Raw genomic sequence first — 16,513 nt, forward strand, 5'->3', positions numbered from 1 at the left:
CATGTATATCTACAGGATAATCAGAAGCCAGTAATCTTAGCATAAAGTCTGGAAATTAAGGAAATAGATTAAAAGTGGTGAATAACTATTTTTACACTTGTTTGTGTTGTGTTGTGATTTTTTAAAAATATTTTTGTTTATAATATTGGTTTGTTAAAGGATATATCCTCCTTTTCTTCAAGACATGTTTGTATATTAAGTAATAAATCAGACTTCATAGATAAACATACCTGGGTGTCATCTGCATAGCAAACAAACATGTATTCTGTGTTATCTAAAATATTGTCTATGCCTTTCAAAACTGCAGCTTTCACTGCCAATGCTCCTGGTTGCAGAGTGACTAAAAATAGACTGCTTACTCTGTTTTGGCCTGTATATGCTTGCATATTTTTTTATGTTGATAGGTTATGTTCTTTTAGATCAAAACCCATTAAGTGCAACAATAAACATGATGTTAATGAAATGAAAAAGCTCTGGTATTTAAAAAGTTTAATACCAGATAAATATCTGTAAAGTACCAAATAATTCTATGAATACAAAGATGTTTATACTTAATAGTAATATTGACATGTTGTGTTGGCTTCAATACAAGACTCAAATATATTTTGAGGCTCCCTACAGATTTTGGGGACAAAAAAATTAGCTCAAAATGGCTCTTTAGATTGTAGAAGTTACTGGCCCATGAAAATATAATAGGCCCTAGTGCACAACCCTGTGGAACTCCATTTATTACAGAATTTGTTTTGTAAATCTTTTAGAAGTTTCTGTGTTGCCTGGAAACGTATTTTCTTGCTTTCTTTCTGTGTTGGTCAATCCCAATTATTTTATGAAGTCTAACAATAAAACAAAAAATGTGAAACGTCCGTTCATAAAACACAGCCAGCTGTGGCTCAGGAGGAAGAGTGGGACGTCTCTCAATCAGAAGGTGAGATGTTTAATCTCTAGTTACTTCAGCCAGCATGTCAAAGTCTTTTTGGACAAGATATCGACCCCTGAGTTGTCCCTGATTAATCCGTGTGAGTGGGTGTGTCAAGGTGCATAGGCATAAAAAAACAATTGCATGAATGTGTATGATATTGGGTGAATGAGGCTTGTAATTAAAAAGCCCTTTGTGTGCTCAGTTCGAGTAGAAAAATGCTTTACCAAATACCAAGTTTCAAGACTAATAATGTTTATGATTGTAGCTTTTAAAAATATTATAAAGACAGTACTATAAAGTGCTGCAATAACAGGAGTTCAACATTCCCAATGTTTACAGATCAATAAAAATATAAAATTAACTGACCCAGAAATGAACAGAGAGAAGAATGAAAGACAAGAGAATAATGTGTTGGTATGAGCGAATGTGTAAAATGTAAACAGGGAACAGAAGTGTTGTTCCAAACTGCAGAAACTGTGCACTAAACCGAGACACACATGAAATCTTCAAAGTGTCTCTGTGAATGATTAGCACCAGTAAACATACCACACAATATTCCAGTGTTTGTGTGCGTGCGTGTGTGTGTCCGGGGGGTAGGAGGTGGGTGAGAGTTGTGGAGAGGGTGGGGTTGAGTTGCTATCTTTCTGAGGACCCTTATCAGTTTTAAACAATCGTAATCTGTTAGATCGCACCTTTATCACTGATGCTTTATGCACCCCAATGTAAACCGTATACAGCTCTTATCTTACTCCAGTCCCATTTATCTTTGAACATGTGTGAAGTCTCCAGTGGAGTTTCACTGCTTGCACAATGACAATAAAGCTCTCTGATGCATCTTGGCCAATCTTTACAAATTCAAAGGACGTTTAAAGGTCAAGATCAAGTTTGAAGGAACAGATCTTAATACAGGTAGAGAATAGCCCAGTAAAAATAGCCCAGCAGAGACAGTATAATGGGATTAAACAGTCTAGGTTAAACACCAAAAACCAATAAATGTTTTTTTTTAGTGTTTAACCAGGATGTTCTTTTAGGAACATATTCACATAACAATCATAAAATGTGTATGTTTGCTGAGGCATCATGCCAGTGAGGAAATATGTGTGAACTTACAGCACTTTGAGGTTGTAGAGGCCGGTGAACGCTCCTCTGGGGATGAAGGTCAGATCATTTCCCGCCAAACGCCTGAGACACACAGAGAGAGAGATTATAAGCATTACTGACTTCAGATCATTTTTGGCCAAATTAGCATAAAAATGAACTAAATGAGGGATGTGTTTACAAATGAAAAATATTTTTTAATGTTTCTATGAGGAGTCCAAAGTGAATGTTTTTTGTGGACAGCCATGAATATCTTTTACATAGGGTGACCCCAAAGCACCATGTCAGCCTATAAACATCCTCCAAATATGAAAATGAAACGTGTATGAGAAAAGGTGTCCTCTTCAGTGTTCCAAGTAAACTTCAGATGAAGTGCCACCATCACCTTTCAGCGTGTCCACCCCCATCAGAGATGGGCCAACCAATCAAAGCTGCTGCATTCATGCTAACAAAGTGTCTCAAAAAGAGGGCTTTTACTATTCTTTTACACTTTGGCAGTGGGTCCTTAGTGCTTTTGGTGCTTGCTGTTGTAGGTGGAGGTATTTACAAAGGAGTATTAGACATTAAGAACATTGTTTTAAGATAAATTATTATTGTTCATGTTGAGAATAAAGTGGGAATATGGAGGTTAAAATTGTTTCAAGTCAAACAGCTGCCACGGCTGCTATACTATCTACAAAATACCATTTCAACTTTAATCTCAAAATTTTGGATTTATTCTCAAAATGAATAATAATAATGAAAAAAAAATCCTTTTCATTCCTAATGTAGCACTCATACTCCGCTGTGGGTATTTCCTCAATAATGAGCCTGTTGTTTGTTGTTTTACTTCTTCAGACGGGACGTCAGAACACAGTCCAGGTGAGGATGTTAACAGCAAATCCTTGAGCTTGCAGGGTTTACTGCAACCGACATTTATCTTAATATTTTGAAACGTTTCCGAGTTTAATGCAAAAATTTGACATCTTATATGCTGAATATGACAGCATCTCATCTCATCTCATCTTTAGAAGATGCCATTCCTAAGCAATTAAAATTTAGAGCTGCTTGGATACAGTCTGCAAGATGAACTGATGAATTTGTTTCCAAAAAAACTCACAAGTTTAGCTTTAAGACTTGCACTGAGCATCATCTTTTAGACAAGTTAACAGTCAGACATCAGGTGTGTTTGGGGATCCGTGTTTCCAGCACACACGGTGCTTTCATTTCAAACCAGCAGCAAAACACTGACCCACAGTGGGTCCTGTAGGTCTGTATGTTTTTCAGGGGCCACACAAAGTTCAGCCAGTCTGCGTACACCCAGCATGCATCTGTGCGGTGTCCTATCGCCGCAGTGACGTTTCTCACGCTGCGGTGACAAATATCACACACACACACAGACACATACAGCTGGCAGCAGAGCATAACAGCAGTCAGAGTCATGTTCAGGTCCCTGTGAGGTCAGCCTCGCCGTCTCTCAGCTCCCCAGCTTTAAGGAAATGTTCGTACAGGACGTGGCGGCTGCTAGGTGAAGAGAGATGGGATTACATATCATCTCCTCACAGATACATGAGCTCAACGCCCGCTCAGACACCCTCACTTTCATCCATCTCAGTCCATCGCCCACCAACAAAAGTTCGTAAGATATCTGATCATGTGTGGAGACTTGAAGGATGATAAAGAAGAAAACATATACAAGGTGTGGAGAGAAGATTCTGAGAACAGGTACTTAAATCTACAAGCCTGATTTAAGGTAGCCTGATTGTTGGTTCAAGGTCATCTTTTCGTGCACCTCTGGACCATTTTTAGAGAGGCTTCTACTTTTAGAGCAGCTATTAGAGGTGTCATCGTGTCACCTTGCACTTGTACCTCAGTGATATATGCTGAATCTTCTCCATTGTTTCAAAATGGCAAGACTTCTTCTGAGTCTACACTGACTTCAAGTGAGTCTTCAGGAAATAAGTACAGGTTGTGTAAAGGCCCTCTGAAATGATGAAAACATGACCATGTGTTTGTGTGACTCACAGCTCCTCCAGGAAGTGCAGGTTGGACAGAGCTCCGCTGGATAACACAGTCAGATTATTCATACTGAGATCACTGCAGAGACACACACAGAGAGAGAGAGAGAGAGAGAGACTGTTAGTGTCGTTAGCTTTAGTCAGTCACATCTGACCTTTTGGCTCAGACGTGACTGACACACCTGGATTTGTAAGTACAGAAACAAAACAGAGCATAAACTAATAAAAAGTCATCCAATACATATTAATGAATCAGTGTTGACTGTAAAAATAATGACACACGTTGAAAATAAACAGAATTTAGACTTATGAATTATTAAAGAACCACAGAGACCTGTTTATGTTCAGACACAGGAACCATTCAACACCCTTCGCACGTAAAAACATTTAGTCTGACAACCTCTGGGAGCCCCGTTACGCATATATTTCCACATTTGTGAAGACCCCTCATGCTGAACCCAAACTAATGTCCCCCTGTTAATGTAGGGGAGCCAATCAGAAGAATGATGGCTTTAATAGGAAGCACTAAAACAAATTGCTTCAGACAGAAGATCTGAACTGAAGGGCTGCACGAAGGCCCAGTATAAGATTAAAAATGATTATTTTGCAATTTCAATCACACAAATCCAGTCTAGCAGAGTTCAGGGTAAAACATGGAGGTGGACATGAGTGTGGCAGTGTCGTTAGACATACAAGCACATAAACACACCCATGCAGGACTTCCCGCCTCTTTAAAGGCCAGTGAAAGGAATGAGTCAACACACATCTGAGTGAGAAACAAGACAGGAGTAGAAATTACTGGAAACACTGAAAGCAGGAGAGCAGGAGGAAAGAAAGGAGCAGGTTTCCCTCCTCCACGCTTGCTCACAGTGACCTCAGCCAAACTCAAACACTTTTATCTTCCCTGTTCCTTCACGTTATTTAGCTCAAGAACTTTGAATCACTAGTGACAGCTCTGATTTGTACAAAGATCTGTGTTGTTTCCCACTAAAAAAGACTCATAATGACAGAAATCTACAGTAATGGTCTCTGTATTCTGATCTTCAGATTTATGCGCTGCAGTTAAATAAACACTCTCAGACAAAGCTTTAGTCCAACCGCTTGCTAGCTGCTTTAACTCGTGTTTGCTAAAGCTATTTTGCTAAGTTGATATCAATAACTTTTAATCTCTTGATGCGTGATGAATAACCCAGGTAAGGAAATCCAAGGAGGTTGATTCAGTTCACCTGAACACAAATTTCAGTGGGAGAAACACTTCATCCCTCATCCAAGCAACTTTCAGCCTGAGCCTGGAGAAGTGACTTCAGACTTTAATGAAGATGTAGTTTTAGACTTTAATTACATTTAAATTGGCGAGTCAAAATATTTCACCCACACACAGATGTTATGAAGTCTTAATTAAAGTTTTTGTCCAAACACCAATACCATAAAACAAGCCTCCAGTAAAAGTATTTTCGTTGAGTGAAATGGACCTGAAAATAAAATAAATGAATAAATAAACAAACACAATAAAACACTGATTGAAAAAACATTTGGGGCATTCTGAAAGAGAAAAAAAAAGCTACCCCACAAAAAGGAAAATCATCCATTAAGACACAAAATAATTGTAAACAGATGAAAACTGAACACAGAAAAATAAATTACAATTAAACTAGAGATTTTTTACAAAGAGAAGCAAATGACTACAAGAGAAACAATCTGATTATAAGGACACAACGCATTCACAGAATTACTGAAAAAAAAAAAAAAAACAACAACCAAAAAACCCCACACACTACATCACTATCATAACCCACGCATACACACCTGTGCAAACTGCATTTCGTTGCCCTGTACCTGTGACATGTGCAATGACAATAAAGTTGAATTCTATTCTATTCTATTCTGTGCGTCCACACACCTCAACACTACGTCAGGAATGTGATCTCATCTGTTTACTAGCAAGGCTGCAGAAACAGAAAAAAATCATCAGCATGTTGGTTAATTTTTTATTTATTAATTTTTTTGCTCGACAATTCACGTTTGGGGCGCTGTCGTGAATATTTTTGGAACTTTTACGGCTCCAGGGCTCAAAAGCAAAGTCAAAACAAGCCGACATCGGTGCTTGCAATTGGCTGCAGGGACAGGGACACCGTTTGTTGTATGTTGTGTTTGTGTGCAGCCATGACGTTCTTCCTCCTTTCTTTTCTTCTCTTATCTGAACCGTCTATTTTCTGCTCTCTGATAACTATCGGCAGGTAGCGTCTTTCCAGGAGGGCTCGGGTCTGAAAGGAAGCCGAGACAGACTGTCTCTGTCTTTAACACACACACACACACACACACACACACACACACACACACACACACACACACACACACACACACACACACACACACAGAGAGAGAGAGAGAGAGGGTGTGTCTGCAGGTTGAATACACCAGTTGTTAAGGAACTTTCTCAACACTCCATAAAACCTGTTAATGTGTGTCCACAGGTAGTCCAGTCGCACAGACAGACACACACAGAGCGCCTCTGTTTAGCCTTATTTTAGCAGAATGCTCCTTTACTCTTGAGCAGACTAACGGCGTTATGGCTGATTGGCTTTTACTGCCGCTCACAAAAACCCCAGCACATTTCATTCACTCATTCATTCATAAAGATAAATATGTAGTCGTGTAGGCTGCGTGTGAGCGTGCTTCGACACACCGGGCTGTTCATTAGTCAGGCGGAGGCCTCTGCATGCGCCCACATACGGAACATTAACATAAACAGAAATCGCTGTATGTGTTTCTTTATGATTGCAAATGTGATTTAACTTAAAGCTGCTTATTTCCAGCTTTAAATGTTTTTAATACTTGGGCTCTATTAGAGCAGCTTTGTATGATTCATATTTCAAAATAATCCTTTTTCATCTTATAATGAGCCTTGATTTTAGCCCCTCAGCTCATCCGCTGTCTGAAAGAATCAGTTTTACTGCCATTTGTTCACTCGTTAGGACAACTTCTTCTGATTGGCTCCTTCTCACAAACAAGAGGTTGGAACAACAGCTGGGTGTGGCTTCTGTGCTTCGATAGCTAGAGGTGTGTGTAGAGCTAGAAGTGGGTGTGCAAGTGACTCACTTTTGGAGCCTCAAGTGGACATTAGAGGAACTGCGAGTTTTGGGACTTCCACATTTGGCTGTATTTTTTGGTCTCAGAGGGTTCCTGATCATTAGAGTATTCGGAAGCCTTTTGGTTCACAGGGTTACATTTAAAGAGATGCTTAATAGAAACATCTACTGCAACAAACAAGTTAAAGCAGATTGGAATCTGAAGATATGAATGAGTTAAAAAGGTTTTTACTTAATACAAAAGTTCAACTTTAAGAATATACTTTTTCAGAACAGTTTTTTACTTTCATGAATCTCCATATTATCAAACAGTAAGGTCTCTCCCCTGTAACATTAGCTGCTGGATCACCATTAGCTCTTGGCACAGACATGGAGCACCATATGCTGTCGTATTACGTTATCACATCAGCACCATCTTAAGGATCTCTGGAGGGTCACTACATGTTTAGCGCAACATGACACTGACCGTCAGCGGAGATCAAGTCTGGAGCATGAAAAAGAAAAAGCTGTTAATGAAAATTACTTGATAAGTTTATTAGTTTGGTAACTTTTGGTTTGTTTTTTCTTGTTTAAAGAAAATTGCAACAAAACACAAAACCATCAGTTCATAACAATCATTGTCACCTTTACATATTTTTCCTCGAACACCTGCTCGCCTCGACTCGGTTTTTAGGGTTTTCCATTACGTGGTAGTACCTGGTACCAGGTACTTTTTTTGGGCAGGCTTCCAAGCAAGCTGAGTCAAGCCAAAACTGTGACATCAACACAACGCATGACAAAAATTTGCCAGGGAGTGACATCACTAGATGAGTCATGAGAGCTACACGCAAACCAACAGTGTGGTCTAATGTCGAGAAACAGACGCTTACCACCAGATTAGCAGTCAGTGTACAATCGCCCTGATCTCCTCGATTGTTGTGTTTGTGTTTATGTTGCACAAAAATGATGTAATGGGACTTTTGCATTGCTATAGCACCAGCTCATACATTGAGTTGGTACTCAATTGTGATGGCAAACTCGAACTAAACCGAGTAGAGTCTTGTAGACGCTCGTGGAAAAGAGGAATTACTGCTGTGTTGTTGCTGTGCGTGCCGTCACTGATGTTGTCGTTGTTGTTGTGACTGTATTGTACATGAATAAATCTGCATGTGTGTAAGATTCCTATTGAAAGTGAAGAAGGTTTGCAGATGAAGAGATAGTTGCACAATGATATAGTTTTAGTCTTGCTTGTTTGTTCCAGAGGGTGTGCTGACACTGCACCTCAGCCTACAGACTCATACAGCAAACATTATGTTTTCTTTTTAATTGACTCTTTCCTCTCCACACTGAGAGAAAACCCACGGAACAGCACCCACCGCCTCACCAGTTCAATCATTTCTACCCTTTATTATTGTAATTATCTAATACGCCATCATAGAAAAATGTTCCACTCAGAGTAACAGCAAGAAAAGCAGCATATTTACAGGTGGAATCATTTATTTAGAAAGCACTGATGACCGAGGTCCAGAGGCTGTTTTCACTGCCACACAGATTCGAAATCGAAAGAAAGTTGACTGAAAGCAGCAGACAGACAACAGTGTGTCGTATGTTTTGATTTCCTTCGCGGAATACACACCCAACCACACACACACACGACTTTGCAATGAAGATGAGAAGATGATGACAATGGGAGTAGGTATTGTTGTGCTTTAACAATAAGTAAACATCCAGCACTGATTTGCATGCTGACAGTATAAACATACACAGGAACTACAAACTGTGTTTGTTGTCTGACTGAAGGCCAGAGCTTTTATTTTGAAATTGCCAAGTTTCCTGTGCACTCTGAGTCAATGTTTCTGTCAAATACCGGAAACAAAGTTATTATGGAATTTATAACAAAAACAACAATGATATTATTATTATCATTGTTGTTTTATACTACTACTACTACTACTAATAATAATAATAATATAATTATAATACATTTATAATAATTACATTTAAAATAGTTAAAAAGGGTGAAATATTTTACAAATAAATTCAAAATCAAGTATATCTAGAAATTAGACTTAAGAAATTAAATACTGTTTTTTATATCTGTATATATTTTTATATGTTTTACTGCAAAATATATACAAAATTATGTTTATTTCATGGATAATGGAACGAAAATAAACACATTTAAAGAGATTTATGAAAAGTTTGAATGTTTTTGCTGCAAAAAAAAATAAGATTTATGTTCTGATTGAAGATATTTTGCATATACAATGTAAAATCATGCCAATCTGCCTTTAAACCTGCTCCTTTTTACAAAAATAAAGTTACATCTTGTACATTTCTATAACAATAAGTTCCTAAAAAAAATAGTTTTTATTTTATTTTTTTTAAAGCACATCTTATTTTTCTAAATAGGGGAGGAAACAAAAAACACGTTTTACTGTTATTTTTTTTCTTTTTGTTTAAATATTTTTTTAAATTTGTATTTCATTGCTGTCTTATAACTGGAGAGCACTTTAGCACTGTGGTGTTTGCTCTGCTCTATAAATAGAGTTGAATTGGATTTGATTGGATTGATTAATATAGATTTAGTAACTGCAGGGTTTTTGGGGCAATAAAGTGCATAAAGTCAAGAATTTAAGGAAAATGTTGAATTACTCTGAAATATTTTGAAGATAAATTGTAATACTTTATGAACCTCCCAGAAACTCTTTCAGGATCTTTGACTTTTTCTGGACCTTGAAGTACAGCAAACTGTTGATACTGTAAATTTAAAGTACCGGATCAAAACTTTTCCAAAAGATCTTTAAGGCATACGCTTGAATATTTTCTGAGTTGTTTTTTTTCTGGAGGAGAAAGAGAGGCACATAGGAAGAACAAGGCGAACAGAAGGATGAAAGAAAAGACGAATACATTATCCATGTTGTGTGTTTTTCCCTCACGATGTTGTGGTGGACGAAGCTTTGTGTGTGTGTTGTCTATTTTCCGTCTCCTCGGGCTCAAACTGATGGATATCAGACGATTATTCAAATGTCGGCGGGCTGCAGAAAGACAAACTCTGGAGAAAGAAAAGAAAAGGGAACTGTGTAGTTTGGAGGCGTAGTGTGACAGCGAGGCCTCTCTCAGTTTTTGTCTTTTTTTGCTCTTTCTTTCTGCCTTTCTTTCAGTCTTTCGGGGGTGGGTCAGCGGGGGGCCCCCCAAGGCGAGAGAACATCAGGAGGTTTATTCCCCGGTCGGTTCAATCAGTCTGTGTTGTCTTCTCCAAAAGGAAAAGATACCTCAAGATAAACAGCAGCTCTGTCAGATCTGTGTTTGTGTGTCCACGAAGGTAACCTGAGGTGCAGATGATCGCCTAAAACGAGCTGCTCAGTCAGTGAAATAAGAACAAATGTTTATGAATCAAGACATCAAGAGTTTATCTGTCTAAGACATTAGTTCTGGTCCACTGTGTAGCAAAAATGCTCAGAGCTTTAGAAACAGTACAAAAGTCTGAAGGTGTGATGATCCGTGTTTTTAACGTAGTAGCAGAGATAAGAGAGAGCAACAATGTGAAGCTGCAGCAATGAGGAAAGCTGCAATCACAGCTTCAAGAATGTGTTTGCTTCTTCTTACCAAAGATGCAAACAACAGTCAGGACCAGGCTGTACCTGTAATCAAATCTCTCACCACAGGATAAAAACAAGATGTTTTCCAAATCATTTGAAGCTAAGCATTTAAAAATAGTAAATGTTCGTAATAACAAAGATTCAGACAAGTTTCTGTGCAAAGAGACAAAGCTGCAAGTTAAATGTTGGTGGTCCTTGGGTCCTCGGGCAGCGCTGCATTAAAAACAGACCTGATTCTGTGGTGGGAACTCCTGCATGGGCTCAGGAACACTTCTGAAAACCATCATCATCATCGAACACAGTTCATCTCTGCATCTCAAATTAAACATGAAAAGGTACTACAAGCCTCATTCGTCCAACACTTTACTCCATCCCTTAAGCTTTTCCTGTCATGCACACAGTAACACTCAGATTCATACATCAGAAGCAGTTGCTTAAGGACAATTCAACATGTGGACTGAATGTGCCAAATATCAAGCAACCAACCTTCCAGTTACGACATAATCCAATCTACCTCCTGAGCCACAGCCTCCTACAAGTTTAAAATAGGATACAGAAATGTCACCAACCGCCTTTCCTGGGAAAAAACTGATTTAAGATGGCAAAGTGGAAAACCGTCCTGTAGTCTGGCCAAAAAACCGGAGATTCTTTTAAGACATCTAAGAAAAGCGCAACAATCACACCACAGTTCAAATCCAGCATTCATGTTGGTAATACCACTAATGCTGAATGATCTACAGTTTCTTGGACCAACATATGCTGTCATCCATTTTATTTATTTATCTTTTTATTATTTCAGCAACATAATCCCATCAGACAGTTCAACACAAGCCACAGGGAGGCATTTCGTCCAGGTGGGATGCTCAGTCTGTGAAGGCACCATTAATAGTGAAAGATGTGCAAAGTTTGGTGGAACATAAACCGCTAAATAAACCTTTGTCTTCTCCGAAAAGCAAGACTGTAAAAATATATTCTACTTGTTTTAGACAACTCGTAAAGAACCAGCTGCCTGCAGTCCAGACAGGTCACCCACTGAAAACATTTAGAGGATTAAAGAGCTGAAAAATCTGACCAACAGGTCCTGAGCTGTCAAGCAGTTAACACTAAGTTTCGAACACTAAGTTTTCAGAACTACGGGAATCAAAATGAGCTCATATTTTCAATATACAGTGTAATCTCATCCTTTCATTACCATTTTTTTAGTGTCCAAAGTTTTTCTAAAAGCGAGATAAAGGAACCACATTCATTGTGCCTACATTTAGCAATTTAACGCAGCCTTTTAAAACAGCTTCAGTAATATCAGTGTAGCTTACTTGCTGGGATGTTTTGACCTCAGATTTTAAGATCTAGGAGTAGAAATGTCCAAGCGCTGATGGAGCCCAACATTTTTATTGTGGCCTCACAGTTGTGGAGTTTAAATCAATTATCTCTGATAGCTTAAGGCTATTTCAGTATCACTTTCTATTGTCTGCCTGACCTCTCCCATACCCCCACAGGAAGACAGGTAGTCCATTTACCTGTCTGTCACGTCCTCTTTTAACTAACTGTGTGAGTGTGCAGTGGACCGTGGCGTCCACAAGCACCATCCGATGACAGCTGAGCTCAAACCAATGGAGCTCCCTCACACTAAGACTCCACTAGTGCAGACGTGCAAACACTCAGGACTGTAAACGGGCTACCTACCTTCCTGTGATGTCACGTGAAAGGTCAGGAAGTTCACTCTTGCTAAACATCTGCATTACCTTGAAATTCATTTAATTTTAGAGCTGTTAGTGTAGGAAAGTGCAGACATGATTTATATCCTCAGGGCTCGGGATGTCCAATATGGCTGCCAGAAGGGGCGTGGCTACAGAATCCTTCATATATACATCAATCCATTCATCACATTGAGGCTAAATGCATTCCTGTGTTGCTGCTGTCAGTCACACGTAGAATAGAGACTTCCAGGCCCATTCAGACTTCAGGCAGCTCTGCTTAGGCATGCAGCAAGTGTATGCACACACACACACACACAAAAGCATTGACAGATGGCAGTATTCAGACTGACGGCGGTCAAACAGACAGACAGACTGAAGGAGATTGTAAAGCGACTCTGAGATCAGTTGCTTTCCTCAGAAGGTCCCTTAAAGTTCTCACAACAAACCAGGAGGCACAAAATCACAACAGGACATTCGAGCTGATATTTTAATTGATCGTTTCTGGTTTCAAAAAAGTGACATAACAAGTCCTGATCATAGACAACAACAAACTCATCAACTGTTTGTCTTCTGGTTCGAATCAAAACTTTTGCTTTCAAGATTTGTTGCATGAAATTGATAACAGAAAGGTGAGTATAGTTGTTTCTCTTTGATGGTGTTCTACACCTTCTTGTATACTATAAGCACGTGCTCAGGAGGACTGAATTTAAGACAAACCCAACTTATGAGAGGCTATTCATGTCTAAGCGCTTCAATTCACCTAGAGGACACTTATGAGAGAGCAGCTTCTCAAAAAAGGTTTTCGTAAATAAAAATGAATTTTTAAAACCTTTTTTGGAAATAAATGCAATTGGTCAACCTATTATTCTTTAATTTGTCTTAAAGTGAAGCTGATTTTGTCCTTATATTGCTAACATTCTGCTGACATATGCTAATTGGCCATTGAATTGGCCAAGTATTTAAATTGGGGCATGTTCTCTTCATACCAGTTACTATTAATAAACTGAGCGTAGCGTTAGTTCAGGTCAAGTCAAGCCACAAACACCATCAGTCTTAAGCCTTTTACATATTCACATATTCATATTCAGTCGGTGAATCTTATACCGTGGGCATATTTAGGTTGCTTTAGACCACCTACAGTTGCGGCACATCTGCAAGCCACTTTGCAAACCACTTCCATCTGGCTCCTCCTTTTCATGCTGTTCTGAATTAATCAATGTCATTGATGTGGTCGCACTGCTGCTCTCCCCACGTCTGACTTTCAGACAGAAGGTATTTTCTGTTGATCCTTGTTTGATATGTGGAAAAAAATTTAAAGTGGGCTAATGTCCCCAATTTTCTCAGTTACAAATATCAAAAACAGAATAGAAATGGACACATTTGTTTAACGCCAGAAAAAAGGACTATATCACAGATGTACTATAATTTGAAGGTTTCATTTGAAGATATTACATTAATGCATATTCTTTTCAAAGAACCATAGTAAGTGAGCAGTTGACTTTAAACTGTTTGGACAGGTGTGGACTATTCCTTTCTTCATCAATTAAGCAATTTTGATTTCCAGCATTTACATTTAGTAATAATAAAACTAATGACTCACGTTTAGTTTTAGGTTTTTAGAGCAGGTCCCTTCTGTGGACGCAGGGTTTTGTTTTGTTTTTTTTGCACCAAAACAAAAATGTAAAAATTTATCTGGTTAGTCTCCAAAACAAAGAAAGACACAGGAACTCCTTGATGTTTTGTTGGATTCGATTCCTGATTGGAGCTTTAATAAAGACACAAAGACTCTTTGATTGGCAGCCGCTGTGTGAGTGGGTTTGTGTGTGTCCATCTGCCTGTCGTGGACGAACTGTAAGGAAAGTGCTTTCACTGTGAAGCACACACACACACACACACGGCTGTTCTGAATAGGGGAAGGTTTTCTTTAATGAGAGTGAAATTTAAATCCTGGACATTGTGCTGCTTTGCAGCTACAGCCAAGACGAGCAGGTTTTCCTTCCACACACACACAAAGTACAATGACGTAATGCTTTTGCAGAAGCTGAAACAAGTCTTGTATCGAGGCCGATGACCTGCTGTGAGGTGAAATGGATTTGAATTCATTTAAGTGTCTTGCTTTAACAGTAGTTTACACTCAAGTAGAAACACTAAAACTTCACAAATACTGTTGTTAAATGGCCACAGAAATCTGTAGAACTTCTTTAAGCAGCCATAAAACGTCTTCCCGGAGGACACCAGAAGCCTCAAAAAAACCTGTGGAACCTCTTTCAAACGCCCAGAATAACTTTCTAAGACTCACTGAAGCTGAAAAGAAGTCCTCAGGCATCAAACATCAAACTTTTTGTATACGTTCACTTTTGGGGTGTATTCTTCAAAGACTTTCCCAGTTGTCTACATTTAAAATTCCACTGAGTCCATTTTTCGGGCTGTTTAGCTTTTATTATGATGCGATCCAATAAGCTGTCATAGCACCCAAGCTTCCATTAATCTTTGAGGACCCCTTAAGGTGTTCCTGAAAGTTTAGCGTTTCTGTAAAACTAAATGAAATGTCTCTAAGCACACCTGAAAACTCCCTCCTCAAAAACAATGAAACAGCTTGAATTGTTCCAGGAGCCTCTTTAGAGATCACTGAATGTGACGAGACGTCCTTAAACATCAAACCTCTTTATTTACCTTCATGTGCACCCTAGGATCCGCAACCAAAACGTCCTGAAGAACGCCTGGAGCTCCTGCAAAACTCTTTCACCAGCTGCACCTCTTGAGAAATCCCTCTAACCTTCTCAAAACCTCCAGGAAACTCTACATTTGTGGGCTAAACTCAAGGATCTGTTAATCCTCTATCAGAAGACACCAAATTGTCTTCTGATGTTTCAACACCCTTGAAACATTGTCAGTCCACACATTCCTGTTTGCCTGTAGAGGAATAAATTAAAAGTCCTTTAAAGAATCTTCAATGTCTCTAAATGTATGTTAGAATTCTACAATCCTAAAGCTTCAGAGAAACTATCAAAACATCTACAAGCATTCCCTGATATCCCTGATGTACTTGAGAAGTCTCTTTTAAGGATCACAGAAGCAAAGAAAAAACTCCAATACATTCCTAGGTATTGCCAAGGGATAACTTTCTGATAAACGAGGTAATCTTCTTCAAAGGTCTTGAGACCAGCTGGACCAGAAACCCCCCAAAAACCTCATTAAAACTGTTCTTATACTCTTCAAAGTTGATAATCTGTCGATCCTCCAATTATTTTATCCAGTCAGCACAACCATTTAGAAAACTTTAAGAACTCCTTCAACGGGTTCCTGAAACAATTAAAAATCTCTTAAATGCCTTTAAAGAATGAAACCTGAAATATCAGAGCTCCTGTAAAACTGCTGAAACCTGTCCAAATTTGTCTAAACGTAAAAAGAATAGAATCACTTGAAAGACTCCAGGAGCTTCTTCAATGAGTCTTGGCTGAAAACGGTTTCCGAAATAACACCTGTCCTGATGTTGGCACTCTTACCCTGCAGTCTGTGCAATGTCTACAATAAACTTCAAATAGATCCTTCTAGAAAGGGTGAGCTTGTTTACATGGTCTCATTTCTATACTTTCCATTTCTGGAATAATATAAAACAAAACAAACTTGTAGCAAAAGGGAACACTAAAAAGCAGAAGCCAGATGTTATTTTCTGGCAAAACTTCACCTTCTTCTAAAGGTGCATGGAGAACAGCATCAAGTGTAACAACATTATTATTTGACTGATGCCTTTGGTTTGTGACCTTCACATTACACATAAGTTTTACACAAAATGAGTGTAGGTTGTAAAAAATACAAAACAACTAAGTATATGTCCAACATGTGGCTCCACAACATACCTGGTTATAGATTCAGCTAAGACATGATCTTTTAAGTGTTAAGGCCGGACTCATAAAATCAATGTAATATTTCAAGCATAAAAAATATTTTTTGGACTCACCTATTCTTAATGCAGCTGTTCACAACACCGCTGTAATTTTGATGGACGAATTTGCGGCATTTATTATTTTTTGAACCTCAGACATACACATAGACACTGCTCAGGTCAGTAGGCTCTCTGAAATGATTTCTCTGCCTTCTCTGATGTGGTCCGAACCCTGCTAACGAGAGT

General features: G+C 38.7%; 1 protein-coding gene across 2 annotated transcripts in view; it reads right to left on the minus strand.

Annotated features, from left to right (window-relative positions):
* LOC146369538 (leucine-rich repeat-containing G-protein coupled receptor 5-like) overlaps positions 1-16,513 on the minus strand; it is a 50,136-nt gene that overhangs the window by 32,260 nt on the left and 1,363 nt on the right. For both annotated transcript variants that reach the window (XM_084909716.1, XM_084909715.1), the window contains exons 2-3: positions 4,022-4,093; positions 2,030-2,101 (exon numbers count right to left, since the gene is read on the minus strand). In XM_084909716.1, the coding sequence (XP_084765842.1) occupies positions 2,030-2,101; positions 4,022-4,093 (144 nt within the window). The remainder of the gene's footprint in view (positions 1-2,029; positions 2,102-4,021; positions 4,094-16,513) is intronic.

This window comes from Perissodus microlepis, chromosome 17, assembly GCF_051167445.1.
Source record: "Perissodus microlepis isolate ML-2025 ecotype Zambia chromosome 17, ASM5116744v1, whole genome shotgun sequence".
Lineage (NCBI taxonomy): Eukaryota > Metazoa > Chordata > Actinopteri > Cichliformes > Cichlidae > Perissodus > Perissodus microlepis.